This window comes from Phoxinus phoxinus, assembly GCF_949152265.1.
Source record: "Phoxinus phoxinus genome assembly, chromosome: 18".
Classification (NCBI taxonomy): domain Eukaryota; kingdom Metazoa; phylum Chordata; class Actinopteri; order Cypriniformes; family Leuciscidae; genus Phoxinus; species Phoxinus phoxinus.
Window position 1 is genome coordinate 19,168,887 of NC_136893.1, and position 15,628 is coordinate 19,184,514.

General features: G+C 36.2%; 1 protein-coding gene across 1 annotated transcript; it reads right to left on the reverse strand.

Annotated features, from left to right (window-relative positions):
- Positions 1-467: 467 nt before the first annotated feature.
- Positions 468-10,975, reverse strand: tcea2 (transcription elongation factor A (SII), 2). The gene is made up of 10 exons (XM_079587846.1): positions 10,717-10,975; positions 10,185-10,247; positions 8,763-8,868; positions 8,414-8,507; positions 6,083-6,219; positions 4,101-4,157; positions 3,417-3,571; positions 2,853-2,999; positions 2,503-2,574; positions 468-1,109 (listed from the first exon to the last, which is right to left on the reverse strand). The coding sequence occupies exons 1-10, from the start codon at positions 10,783-10,785 to the stop codon at positions 1,101-1,103; spliced, it is 909 nt and encodes a 302-aa protein (XP_079443972.1). The 5' UTR covers positions 10,786-10,975; the 3' UTR covers positions 468-1,100.
- Positions 10,976-15,628: the final 4,653 nt, after the last annotated feature.

Genomic DNA, 15,628 nt, shown 5'->3' on the forward strand with positions numbered 1-15,628 from the left:
AATATTTGCATACATATTGTATATAGATTTATATATCATTTATATTATATATAAATTATACATATTTTATATATAAATAACATATTTTTCTTAAATATATAATTGAACGTGTGTATTTATATATACAAAATAATTATACACAGTACACACACATTTATTATGTAAACACAAACTTTTATTTTGGATGTGATTAATTATTTTTACAGCCCCATTTAAGATACATTATATATATATATATATGCGCTATACATTTACATATGCTACAAAAAAATCCATTTAGAATATTTTTTTCTTTTAACTTTATATTCATGATATGAATATATGATTTCCACAAAACTGTTTTCAACACTGGTATTTTTCATATTATTTTCAGAGTAATGGCTACTGAAAATTTAGGGGGGGGGGTCCATACAGGTGGGTCTGGAGGGACGAAGTAAACAACAACAAAAAACACTCAATCCACAAAATATTTCTAGTCAAATTTACTGAGGCAAAACAGTCAAATTATTCATATAATACATATGAACCTTCAATCATGTACCACATTCTGTTTTTCTCTTTGTCTGGCTGTCAACAAGAAGCAAACTACCGCCTACATTAAGACTCAAATATTAACCGTAATCCTTTAAGACTTCCTAAACTCTGGAAAAGCAACCAACCTTTTAAGATTTGGTTAAATAAATCATCTGCTAAGTGCATAAACTGCATATACATATGAAAAGCACACGTTCAAAACAAACAAACAAACAAACAAATTGAATGAATGGGTACAAATTCGTTCAGCGATCACTTGGCACTCTGAGCAAAAAGGCACAAGCGCTATATCAAAAGGCAAAGCAAGAATGAACAAGCCAGCTGACTTACTGAGTCTAAATTATCGGCAGTGCGTGAAAGGCAATATTACACCAGTAAAAAATAATAAAAAATAATACAGAGCAGGTTTTTGAAATAGCAACACTCATATATTACAAAGCTATGAAAATGAATGTATCAAAAAAAGACATCAGATTTTTTTTTTCTCAAAAGAAAAAAAAAAACAGTTCCTTTCACTATGAATTCAGGTCATCTCTTCATATGAAGAATCCTGCTCACTTTAGTCTCTAGCAAAACTATGAAAAGAGAAAACAGAAGACAATAAATACAGTATTCAAAACATGTTTCCCCCTCGCCCGTGGAAATGAAGAATAATAACTAGTGGAATATATTGAAAAACATTTACCTGCTAAACAAAATAGCAGAACTGCAAGATATGCAAGAACTTTTTCCAGATACGTTGAATATATGTTATGTATACAGCGGGGCTAGTAATCACTTTGTATATTTCTTAGGGTACGATTACACGACAAATATGTACTGAAAAGGGAAAAGTTTTTCCTTTTCTTTTTTTTCTCGTACAGACGACAACGCTGTCAAAACGTGCCTCGTTTACACGGATCTGCTGCCAGGCCAGTGGGTGGCGATGTCACGTTGTAAAGAAACGACTATAGACGTAATGTGCATGATGTCAATGTTTTTACAAATTTGCTAAATTTTGCAAGTCAGCTTGAGATACTTTCCATCTAAACTGGTTATATCTCTTAAGTAGCCTAGTAGTGAATACTTTATGAGCAGTAGGATAATATTCATCTGCAGAGAAGAAGCACAACCAAAACAATGTTCTTCCGCAAAATGCATGCACTTTTGTTTTTAAACCGCTAGAAGGCCAAAAGTTACAGTTGTACCTTTAAAAAAAAAGTCAACAAACACACACACACCTTGACATCCTAACAAAAAGATGATTTACCAGTGTGGTTGTTAAATGTTTTGTGACAACATGCCCCAAGGGGAGTTTGCCATTTCGCTTTTATGAAAAAAGTAACATTATTTTAAAGAAAAAACTAATAATAAAAATGTAAAAAGTAACAAGAAAAGATATAAACTCATTGTTTTGGCCTTATTATTTATTTATAAAAAATATTATTTAGGACATTTGTAATGGAAAAAATTAATGTTATGAGAACACAGTTCAGTTAATATAGTTTAATATCATTATATAGTTTATTTTAATGTAAGCCAGTGAGGTTTTATTGTGTAGCAAAAAATATAAATAAAATATTGACGTATTTAAATAGGTGATTGACACTGACGTCTGCTAGGGAACACCAGCATGTGTGTAATTTTCCTTCTGATCTTATAGTTACTGAAAAATAACTAACTAACCCCACTGTCCTTTCTATATTTTATCTTGTTCCATTGTCATTGTTTTAAATATAAACCTATAATTTCCTTATAGCCAATTTATGCAGTCAGTAATGCTGGTAAACTTTGAATGAAGTACCGCTGTAAAACCTTAAATTACAGTGAATAAATACTGCCACCGTGTGGCGACATTGTAATGTTAAGACAAAACGCACGTGTTCATCAGTCGCGTAATGGATTTGACAGTTTTTAGGTCTTCAGTAACCCAGATTACTCAAGTCAACCGGTGGCTTTTGCCCTGCAAGGCGTGTAGGAGATTCTTACCTTCCACCGGTTTCCACACTCGTTGCACAGCACGAAGGTGGTCATGGGTTCATCCGCACTGCGTGTCTGGACCTGCGGGGAGAGACTGTGCGTTACATTCCTGCTCGTTTCACGCTTCAATGCAGCTTTAGCCCACTTGCAAACTTCCTTTCAGACACGCAAGCGGGTCAAAGCACAGAAATGTGGGGCTTTTTGTGTTTCAGAAACTTGATCCGCCCCCATTTTCTTTTTAAAAGCGTGGCTTAAGTGTACAAATACTTGTGTAAGCTACTCTGTCACGCTCAGATTGAGAGCTGTTGTTTTTTTATAATGATGGCAAGTATAAACGCTTCTGGTTGCTCACAGCATACCTGAGTGTAAGTACAGTTCTTGCCCCTGCATTTTCCACAGATGAACATGTCAGTCTCCGTGCCGCCCACTTTGGAGAGCTGATGCTCTCGAATGGACTCCTTGGTCAGCGCTTTCCTGATCTCTTTCAGCTCTGCGCTTGCCATCTCCTGCCAAACACACAATTCACACAAACACGCTTCACATCCTGCAGAGAAGCCGCAGTTTGCTAGACCTTAAACAGCAGATAGTCTTTTCTTTCCTATTGTGACTTATGTTGGAGTGAAACGGGCCATCGAATCTAGGACAGGCCTTGATTTTATCGATTAGGAATTGATTGTATTGTTGTGGTTTGCTATTGTTGTGATGTCATTTGAGTGACAGGTTTCCCCGCCCTCACACCAGTAAACATGTCATCAGAGAAAAGAAGAAGTGATACTGCAAGAGGGAGGGGAACTTATAATATATTTAAAAAATAAAAAATATGCACTGAATGAATACTGCAATATTCCATAAAACGCTAAGAATTGTCATTTTAATCTCATGGTGACTAACACTTCTCAAGCCAAAACCAGATCCAGACGTACCTCTGCGGTCATACTGGCGATGCGGTCTGGCGAGATGTTGCCACACAAGACGTTCCGGCGTAAGTCTGGGTTTTTCTGGTCCTTGAGGTTGGAAATGCGACTCCTCAGTCTGGTCTTGTACTTTATGTCAGTGGATTTGAACTCCTGGTAGATACGTGTGCCATGAAGTCCAAGTCAAGGAAGCACAAAGTCACTGTTTTACTTTCTCCTCTCAAGGGGAAGCAAGCCATTTTTCATACATTTCAAATATTCACAGTTTAATATGCAGAGACTACTGCAAGTAAACCATTTGTTGGCGGCTTTCAATGGAAAGTGTAAACACTGTGGCGCTATCAAAACATTGTTTAGGGTCATAGGTCAAGGTTTGGCTGATTATCACGACCCCTGCTGGTAGATGTTGAAACTACACAATTTGCAGGCAAAATGCATCTTTGTCTATTCAGTTTTTGTGAATTCAAAATAAAAGTTTGGGGTCAGTAAGTTTTTAAAAAGTGACAGTAAAAACATTTACATTGCATCAAAGACTTCAATTTCAGCTTTATATTTATCAAAAATGTATCATGGTTTCACAAAATATATATTTAAATAAAAAAATAAAAAATCTTTTTTTTTTAAAATTGTACAAATATTTCTGTTTAATGTTTAAACCGTTTTACCAACTAACTGTGGTAATGAGAAGGATATAATCTTCAATCTGTGCTGCCAGGTGTTCACAGTCCGCTCCGATTGTCTTGTGATCACCTGAGAAATATATACAAAGAATAACTTCCTTAAATGTAAAACCATTTTATGCTTAACATGGCTCTATTGACCTATGGCTACGCCACGCCCCCAAACACGATGAGCCAATCACAGTGCGCATAGCTAACCCAATACACTCGGACATTCTCTGCTTCCACGTCCATTGAAATGCATTGCAGTTAGTCAGTTTTCATTCGTTTTATGTTTTTTCTTGTCATTTTAAGTTTAAAATGGTCAAACGGTGTGCATGGGGTACATGCAACTCCGACACTAGGTATCCCGAGAGGCTGGGCGACGGTGTGTATTCTTTCCCAAGCCACATCTCAGCCGTGATAAGTGTCTGCTCTGGATTAAGTTATGCGGTAGACCACAACAGCAACTAAACGTGGATAAATTAAACAAGGATGTCTACATCTGTTCTGAGGAAAGTCAACAACGTATTTGAACGTTATCTTTAACATCTCTAACGTAACGTCCTAGGCTAATGTTAGCCTAACATTAGAAAACGTTAACGTTAGCTTCTAGCTGCGTTGTACATCATGTCACTTAGCTTCATTAACATATCTGTAAATAACCGAGATAACAAATGTTAGCAATGTTGTGCTGAATGATTCATGTGAATACTGTAGCACCAAACTAACGGAGAGTTAACGTTAGGCTACTCTTGGTAAAGATGGTAAAAACGCTTGTCCTGGAAACATATGCAACTTAGACCTGTACATATTTAATTTGATCATGAACCATCAATTACATATTGAAGCACAAACTTTCTTCCAACACAACTGGGGAACTTTGTGGGGGGGGTTGTGTTTTCTTTTGCGGTTTATCACGTTTACACTGACCTGTAAATTTTTGCCTGGAGCTGAAGCTTTTCATCGACCTTCTCAACAATAAAATTATTAATATAACCCTCCAATGCATAGTTAAGGCCTTTTTGGTGACTTCGAGATGATATATAATCTTTCTGTCTCCAAAAATCATCAATTGCCTCCTGTGAAATGTCTCCTACTGTGACAGCTGCCATAGCGAATGTTGACTGTTTGTCCGAGTGAGTGGAGGGGGCGTGGCTTAGCCATAGGTCAATTATGCTATTTTAATTGTTTCTAATTTAGTTTTCTCCTATGGTTTCCTACAGATGGCTCAGTCTGTTGTGATTGGTCTACCGCTTGCAGTGCGTGTCAGAAAAGAAACACCTATTATCAGAATTTCAGCGGCTTCCTCAGCGCTTGATACAAACTGTTAAGGTGGTGCTGGTTTTTCCATATTAATTCCAACGCGAATCCTCATCCTGTTGAAAACAGCGTCTTCTTGGCATGTCGACAACACAAACCAAACTCTTACAGGTCTAATTTACAACTACACTGTTTGAGGGCGGTTCAAAGTAGACGTCGTTTGCGGGCAGCCAATGAAAACCATAGGCTTGCATTATGCTAATTAGCTACATTGTTACGTAGGTGTGTAACAGGAAGTGAGACTGGAATTGCTGCTGACTCGTTTCACCAGTTCAGAATCGATTCTTTATTTTAGGAGACAATAACTTTATTCGTCGTGCACTTTGATATTTTAAACTTTTAAAATCTTTCACATTCACCAACAGCAATATTACACACTGCATAAAAGGTAATATTCAAAAAAACATAATAATCCTGGCTTAATATAGGTTATATCAGTAAAACCAGGACTTAATAGAATACAATTACATATATTATATATAACTTATAAATACATTTATAGTAATTCATCCACATAGTAAGACATAATGAGTCATTTTATGCTATAAACCATTTTGTAACGTCAAAACCAATATTTATGACAACCTTTCAAATAAATTTATGTGAACATGTTTATTTGATTTCACAAAAAAATATTTATATTTCTAAATATTAAAATGAACAGTTACTTGGCTTAATTAGTTCATGGCTTACCGTCAGTCTGTAGGGCCGCCACCAGCAGCTCTCTGCATTTAGTGCGCACACTGTCCGTCGTGACGGGTGCAGGAGGGAATGAGGTGAATTTTGGGGAGAGTGGGGTGGTGGGAGTTTTTGGCGTCTCTTGTTTGTTACTAGTCAACAAGAAGAAACAACATTTCACTGTTTTGTCAAACTCATTTTTTTGTACTTTATTTATTTGCCACAATTACTGTAATAGGTTAAGAAGTTACATTAAAGAATAAATGTTAAATGTTTCCTATTTTTTTTTTATAGTTAATGCATTTTAGTAAATGTAAATTAAAGTGTGATATGTACAGTCAAACCAAAATTTATTCAGACACCTTCAACATTTCTCACATTATCACAGTTTATTCCCTATAGTTTAGAAAATGGTAATAATATATGACAAGAACTCAGAGTTATCAAGTCAGTTGATATTTCACTGGTTTTGGTCATCCTTCTGTTAGACTGTTAGACTCGCACATGAATTTGGTTGAATAGCTGTCAGCTGTTAAATTTAAGTTCACAATTAGATAAAACCAATTTAGGTCAACCAATTACCAAGAAATGCTTCATTTTGTTCAGTCTGTGGTGTAAAAATGTCGCATCAGCAATTAAAGAAAAAACAAGTACCGGTAAGCAAAACATGTTCAGGTCAAAGAGTCTGAATAATTTTTGGTCCCAAATTTTTATACATTTCACTGGTAGTCCACTGTATGAAGAATTTTTGGGTATAATATGTCACAGTTTACTTTATTTAGGTATTCTCACTTACATACATGACCTATAGTGTCCAGCACCCATTAGTAAAAAAATATCAAAAATGATATCTGGTGTCTGAATAATTTTTGGTTTGACTGTATATATCGGCCATCAAAAAAATCCAGATCCAATCAACCACTAGTGACAAATAGCTTGAAGATCACGATCTTAAACAATCTTTTTTTTTTATGAAACATGCACAGATTCATTGTATGGAAGATTGTTTCCGCCACAGAATAAAAACATTTTAAAAGATCATTTGGACTTTTTCTCTCACAATAATATAAACTCGCAATCCTGACTCTCGCAGCTGCAAGTTTATATCTCGCAAATCTTACTTTTTCCTCGCAATTACGAGATTATATTCTGCAATTCCGACTTATTTTCTTGCGATTGCAAGTTTATATCCCGCAATTCTGACGTCTTTTCTTGCAATTACTAGTTTATATCCCACAATTATGACTTTTTTCCTCGAAATTACGAGCTTATATCCCATTTAAACGCCATTATATCCCATTTATATTAAATTTAAACTTTAAATCCTGCAATTCAGAATTTTTCCTGCAATGTTGACTTCTTTTCGTCACAATTACGAGTTTATATCCCGCAATTCTGACTTTTTTCCCTTGCAATTGACCGTTCGCAAAGACCCGCCCCCCTTAGTTACAAGCTACGCCGCTCTCACTCCACACCATATTCTCACGCAGTGAAAAACACATTGCGGAGCAGAGAGGACACTGACAACACACCGACAGACCAGGTTACATTTCGGTTACTTTTGATAAGTCTCACCTTTCAAATTTGGTCATTTTTTAAAAGAAATTTAAACAATAAATACCGTTTTGTGGCTCTTTCATGTGTTTGACAGATCACTGTAGAGCATCATTTAAAGCTGCTCGTGAACCGATCATCTCTTCCTTCTAGTTCATTTAGCATCAAATAAACATGAATGAACATAAGGAATGTTGTTTTAACCGCGGAAAGGCGTCAGTACACTCAAATAACAGTTCAAATCCTCCCATGTTAATCTACTAACACTCCTGACTGCTTTGTCGGACAAAATGGCGGATGGCGAAGTATGATTGGTCAGATCACCTGTCAATCAAGCTCCCTGCGAAGGGTCAATTACAAGTTTATATCCCACAATTCGGACTTTTCCTCACAATTACAAGTGTATATCCCGCAGTTCTGACTTTTCTCCTTGCAATTACGAGTTTATACCCTGCAATTCTGACTTTTTTCCCTCACAATTACGAGTGTATATCCAACAATTCTGAATTTGTCTCACAATTGTGAGATATAACCTCGCAATTGCGAGTTATGAAGTCCAATTCTGAGGGAAAAAGTCAGCTCATATAAATGACACTTACTTACAGTTGCAAGTTTATATCTCACATTTCTGATTTTATAAATCACCCAATTGTGAGGGGGAGAAGTCAAAATTGTGGGATAAAAAGTGGCAATTACCTTTTTTATTTTTTCATTCAGAGGTGAAAACAAGCTTCCATAGAATTGTTCACAATAAGATCTATAATATGCATTTACAAAATAGATCCCACACACCTGGAGTCACTGGATCCAGGACAGTCTTTAGAAGACGAGGACTGGAGAGGAGATCCACCTTTTTTCTTCTCCTCTGATTTAGCCTCAGAACCATCTACACGAAAGAAGATTCACAATCCAGCTTTAACTTTAGACAAACTCATTGCATTTACTATCACCAAGTTAACTTGTGCAACATCCTTAAGATAATACGAGCAAGAAAGCAAACAGACAGCAGCCTTGTGCCACCACTTTTTAAAATGGAAATCTTCAGTCTCCTTCTCAATCATGTTCATTCACTCTGAAAGAAGGGAAACGCTTGTCTAAAGGGTATTTTTAAGCTGTCTGGGTGTGAATGGAGATGCAGTACCCAGCAGTTTCTTCCAGGTCTTGATGAGTGATTTGGCCAGTGTCTGCACCTCCTCTTCCGAGCTCTGCTTCCGCACTGCATTCACTGACATCCCGATCCGTGTCGACTGCACCGTGGGCCACATTGAAACAATGGGAAGATCGTATTTGTTATAATAAATTTAACAGTGGACTATCACAAAGTCCAATTTGTGATATATTGAAACTTGATACATTTTGTTATAAATGACCATCCAGTAGCCAATTACTAAGCTTTGACTAACTGGTCACTCTTCTGCTATAAAATGCTCAAAAGAGAGGGGATCGTAAGTAAATAAAAGAATGAGCAAATGTCTGTTTTTGACCAACATTGAGTATTAGGCATGATATCCTTTACAATTCTAATCACATTACATCAGGCATTGATCTGAAAAGGCCCGGTCACTCAAAGAGCGATAATTATTAACATTATATTTATAATTCAAAAAAAATACATAATTCTAAATATAAATTAATAGCAGAGTAATAACAGAGGAATTATATTGTTGGAATCACTTTCAAAACTATTTTTTTTCCAGCTGATGAACAATAAAAACTCTGACAGCCAATCCGAGTCCATCCTGCTTTTAAGAGCTTGAGCATTTAAAGCGCCAGGCGGCGTAAACTGCAGCGCGTGCAATACAGAAAGCTAATATAGTTATCATTATAGTTCACTTTACAGTTATCATTCTTGGTGTGAAGGGGCCTTAAGAAAGCAGTGTATTCATTTTTCTTCTGCATGTAGCTCCTCTATTGTGTTTGAAATTCTCCTCAGGTCTGTTTTTCTGTACATTAACTCCACTCATACATACTGACTGAATCCATATACTACATAACACTACAGTAAATTAACTCGTATAACATGCATATAAAGTAGAACAAAATATTGAATACCACATTTGAAAAACACATTGGTATGTTCTATCTAAAACACAGTGGCTCTGTTCCGAATGAAATACTAGCATACTGCAGTATGTACTGTGTATACGGTCTAATATTTTCTTAACATTTTTATTTGTATTTATATATATATATATATATATATAGCATTTTTAAAAATCCTGAATTTTTTACCAATTAAATCAAATGAGGAAAAAAATGAAGGGATTGATTGATCACAATATAAATGCAAGGTCGAGCACATTGCATTGTGGTACCATGCAATATACTGTATACTGAATTTTTTTGGCAAATCTAATTTATCCAGATATTCTATGCATGCATATATCAATGTTGCATACTACATAGATTGCATACTACACACTACTGAAATAGTACAAGCAGTAAAATAGCCAAAAAGAACAAAAGCATGGGATTCCCTGACTGGAAGAGAAAGAGATGATTATGTGATCCAACACAGCACATGCTCTGCCCACAAATGCGGTCTCCAGTCCAGCTGAGATACCTGTAGGGTCTCCAAAGACATCTTCATGTTCTTCAGCTCCCGAAGCAGGTCAATAGCACCATCCTGAAGATAAAAACACATCGAGGAGAAAAGACAGTTACACAACAACTTCTCAAATGCATTAGTAAACACTGGCTTTTTCAACTACAGGCTGGGTCATAGAAAAACACAGCTAGTCTGCACATAAATACTGTGTTTTGGGGACATAACTGGGACTGACTGGTGTGAAGTGTTGGATAACTGAGTCTTTTGTTTGCGCTGGAGAAATTTGGAGAACAACCAGCTGCCAGCTCATCACAGTATACACAAACGCTTCAAACATGAGAGTATAAACGCCAAATGTGTGATTGTGCATGAAGATTGACCAATACGAGCCCGGTGGTTGACTGGATGAGGATGAAACAGGTGATAATCACACTAGATCTCGTGCTTGTTTATGAAGACAAACTGAAACGAGCGCGTGGATGAAATCAATAGTTCTTCCCTATCCGTTTTTTCCGATGCTAGGAATAAAGAAATATGTCACACTTACAGTGTTTTTCTTGTGCACCATTTTGTCCAGCTTCTTGGCGATGCGCTCCACTTCTTGGTCCTTCGCCATGTTTACAGGTTTAGGGCTGTTTGATGGCGCCCGATGGACGTGCCTCCATTTATGTGTGAAAATGCGCCCGTCTCTCTGTATGTGTGTGTGTCTCTTTTAGTGGCAGTATGAGAGGAATCCACTGCCGAGTCCGCTCTCGACTGTTGTTTAGCGATGACCGATTCGCGAGCGAATTGTTCTTTTGAATCGAATCTTTTCAAACGAACATGTTCATAAAATTGGTGTGAACGACTCGTTTACGAATCAGACTGAATGTGGTTCTCGAGTCAACTACATACCGACTCACAGGAAACCAAGAACCGCGTCTTTTTCAAGCATGTTTAATTCGTAAATGAGCCAAGACGAGAGGAGGGAAATGATAGCAAGAACATTTGAAGGACAAATGAGGCGAAAGGTACGTCATTTTATTGTTAAAATAGTATTTAATTTAAATGTTTAGGAGTTAACTAAATGGCAGGTTTATTTACATACGTATAATTAATTGATGTGTTCTAGTTAGGTTTGTTGCAGTCATTATACATTCATTACAACACATTTGATAGAAATTTGATAGACTGTTATACAGAGCATTATGTGAATACGGTTTTATCATTTTCAAAATTCTATGATTCAAAAATCACTGAATCTTTTTTGGAACTGGTTGTTTCAATTCGCTGTTCGAAAGAACCGATTCACGGAAACGAGATGGACGGCCATCTCTTCTGTTGTGAAGCAGGGCGTTATGGGAAGTGAAGTCTATATGACCCAGCTCACCAACAAAGCAGTGAATCAAACAACTTGTTAAATAAATAAATAAATAAATACAAACATACATACATACAAACATACATACATACATACATGCATACATTTCTGAACAAACATTTTTAATAATTCTGATATTTTGTTTTGACATGTTTTATAAAAAAAAATATGAATGTTTAATTTTGTTAATAGAGTCAATACTCAAAAGTTTTGTTTTAAGTGTTTTTTGTTTTTGTTTTTTTACAAGTTTAATTTAAGTTATATTTAAGATAAATCGGGAATGTAACCTTATCATGACAATAGTTGGTTTAACATTTAATTTTACAGTTCACGTATTGACACTGACAGTTACAGTAAAATAGCATATTAAGCCTAGTCTCGACATCATGATAAGGAATGATCATAATGAAAAAATGTGTTCACTCATACTACAAAATAAGAACATATTTTGGCCTACTGTGTGTTGCTTGAACAGGTTTTAGTTTAGACTGGATCAGTAGAGGGCGTCATTGTAACAAAAGTGCTCAAGTATTTTGACATCTAAACCACAATTCAAAATGCATTAATTTCATAACAGCAAAATGTTAAACCAAGTGACATTTACTTTAACCATACATTGTCTTAACGTAAATTTTGAGTTGTGTTTGGTAAAGAACATGACTTGTATTAACCATTCAACCTTTTAGAATGTTACATATATATATATATAATCTGGCTCAAACATATTGTTTTCTACAATGGAGCTCGATGTTTAAAAGTTGTTGGGTTTTTTTTGTATTTTGTATTTTGTTGTCTAATGAAAGGACATTATTGATCAAAAGAGTATCGTATATGTTTCAGAAAAATTATCTGAGATACACTGAATATTTAACAGCATGTTTGATTCACAGTAAAGTGTCAAAGTTCCATTCATGTTTGGAAGGTACATTTAAGGAGAGGAGTAAGTTTGTGATTAGACACATAATGTAGTTGTGTCAAAAATGATTTATTAATTAAATAAAGATAATATCAGAGGTGGGAGCAAGGTTGGAGGATCAAGGTAAGAGGTTCAATTCACAAGTAAATCTCAAGTCACAGTGCTAAGTCAAGTCAGTGATTCACCTCAAGCAAGTCAAGTCAAATTCTTCTATAAGAATCAAGTCAAGTTACAATACCAAGTTTATATTGGCCTCAGAAATGATTAAATTCCTTTATTAAATGTTTATACCATAATAATAATTTATTAGAATACATGTATTGTTATATTATATTCTTATTACTATAATAAAGATTGTAAGAAACATTTTGAAAACAGTTGAGGGTAAATTCACAAGTGTGATGCATTAATTGTATTTGTTTTATAGTAAATGTCATAGGTTTAACTTTATTTATGAATTGATGAAATATCACCTATACAGGGATTTCATAACCGTGGTTTGTTTGTTTGTTTAAAAATCTTACAAATGAATGAGATGCCCCACACACCAGCATGGGGCAAAAGGCACAACGTATTTACACAAATTTAGTTAAAATAATATGTTTTAATAATGACTAAGTTAATACTTGTTCAAAACAATCACTTTAGCAGTTTGTATTTTTGGTTTAATTTGATTTTTTTTTTTTTTTTAAGAATTTGTGTTCAATAAATACTGTCACCATAAATACTGTCATTAAATATGTTCATTTTAAAAATACAGAAACAAAAAGTAAAAATTCTGTGAACATAGAATGAGATCCCACAATAATTTATATATACAGTAATAGGCTAGCTTTAAAGTAGTAACAAATAAATCATTTTATTATATGATATAATATTTTTTAAATAATATGGTTTCGTTATAAATATGGTGATTATCTATAGGTGGAAGCTATATATAGATTACATATTATATATATCTTCTATATATATAACCAACTAATATTTACCATCTGAATCTAACCGTGTCATAATCAAATGGAAAAATCAGCCATTGTTTATTATCATGTTAATTATAATAAATTGTTAATAATTTAGCCCCAACAGCAGGGGCGCTTTATACCCCAAATACAGTACTTTTATATATTCTTCTGTTATTGAAAACTGTTTACCTTGAACAAAATAACGTGTTGCTTGATTGCCGCGGAGACGCCAAACTCTTGCTGTGGTTTGCTTAGAACTATTTTAGAAAAATTATCTCCTCGCCCTCATGTTGTTCCAAATTAAGTTTTTTGATGGAATCTGAGAGATTTCTGTCCCTCCATTGACAGCTTTGTAACTACCACTTTGATGCTTCAAAAAGTTAATAAAGAGATAGTAAAACTAATCCATATGAATCGAGCGGTTTAGTCCAAATTTTCTAAAGACTCTCGATCTCTTTATATGTTGAACAGATTGTGTTCACATTTAAAACACTGATCAGCCAACATAACAAAACATAAGCTCAGCCGCTTGACGCGCAAGAACAAACCTCATTGGTTCTTACAGAAGCTCAAACGTGGTCCGTAACACAAGAATGAACCTCACTGGTTCTTGCTGAAGCTCAAACTTGCTGCGTAACACGAGAATGAACCTCATTGGTTCTTGCAGAAGACCAACCATGCTGCGTTACACGATAATTAACCTAATTGGCTCTCGCAGAAGACCAAACGTGCTGCGTAACACGAGAATTTACCTCATTGGTTCCTTTAGAAGCTCAAAACGTGCTGCGTAACACAAGAATAAACCTCATTGGTTCTTGCTGAAGCTCAAACGTGCTGCGTAACACAAGAATAAACCTCATTGGTTCTTGCTGAAGCTCAAACGTGCTGCGTAACACGAGAATGAATCTCATTGGTTCTTGCTGAAGCTCAAACGTGCTGCGTAACACGAGAATGAACCTCATTGGTTCTTGCAGAAAACCAAACGTGTTGCGTAATACGAGAATAAACCTCATTGGTTCTGCTGAAGCTCAAACGTGCTGCGTAACACGAGAAGGAACCTCATTGGTTCTGCAGAAGCTCAAACGTGCTGCGTAACACGAGAATGAACCTCATTGGTTCTGGTGAAGCTCAAACGTCTTGCGTAACACGAGAATGAACCTCATTGGTTCTTGCAGAAGACCAAACGTGCTGCGTAACACGAGAATGAACCTCATTGGTTCTGGTGAAGCTCAAACGTGCTGCATAACACGAGAATGAACCTCATTGGTTGTTGCAGAAGACCAAACGTGCTGCGTAACACGAGAATGAACCTCATTGGTTGTTGCAGAAGTCCAAACGTGCTGCGTAACACGAGAATTAACCTCATTGGTTCTTGCAGAAGACCAAACGTGCTGCGTAACACGAGAATTAAACCTCATTGGTTGTTGCAGAAGACCAAACCTTCTGCGTAACACTAGAATGAACCTCATTGGTTCTTGCAGAAGACCAAAGGTGCTGCGTAACACGAGAATTAAACCTCATTGGTTGTTGCAGAAGACCAAACGTTCTGCGTAACACTAGAATGAACCTCTTTGGTTGTTGCAGAAGACCAAACGTGCTGCGTAACACGAGAATGAACCTCATTGGTTCTTGCAGAAGACCAAACGTGCTGCGTAACACGAGAATGAACCTCATTGGTTGTTGCAGAAGACCAAACGTGCTGCGTAACACGAGAATGAACCTCATTGGTTCTTGCAGAAGACCAAACGTGCTGCGTAACACGAGAATGAACCTCATTGGTTCTTGCAGAAGACCAAACGTGCTGCGTAACACGAGAATGAACCTCATTGGTTCTTGCAGAAGACCAAACGTGCTGCGTAACACGAGAATGAACCTCATTGGTTGTTGCAGAAGACCAAACGTGCTGCGTTACACGAGAATGAACCTCATTGGTTCTTGCAGAAGCTCAAAAGTGCAGCGTAACACGAGAATGAACCTCATTGGTTCTTGCAGAAGACCAAACGTGCTGCGTAACATGAAAATGAACCTCATTGGTTCTTGCAGAAGACCAAACGTGCTGCGTAACATGAAAATGAACCTCATTGGTTGTTGCGGAAGCTCAAACGTGCTGCGTAACACGAGAATGAACCTCATTGGTCCTTGCTGAAGCTCAAACGTGTTGCGTAATACGAGAATAAACCTCATTGGTTCTGCAGAAGCTCAAACGTGCTGCGTAACACGA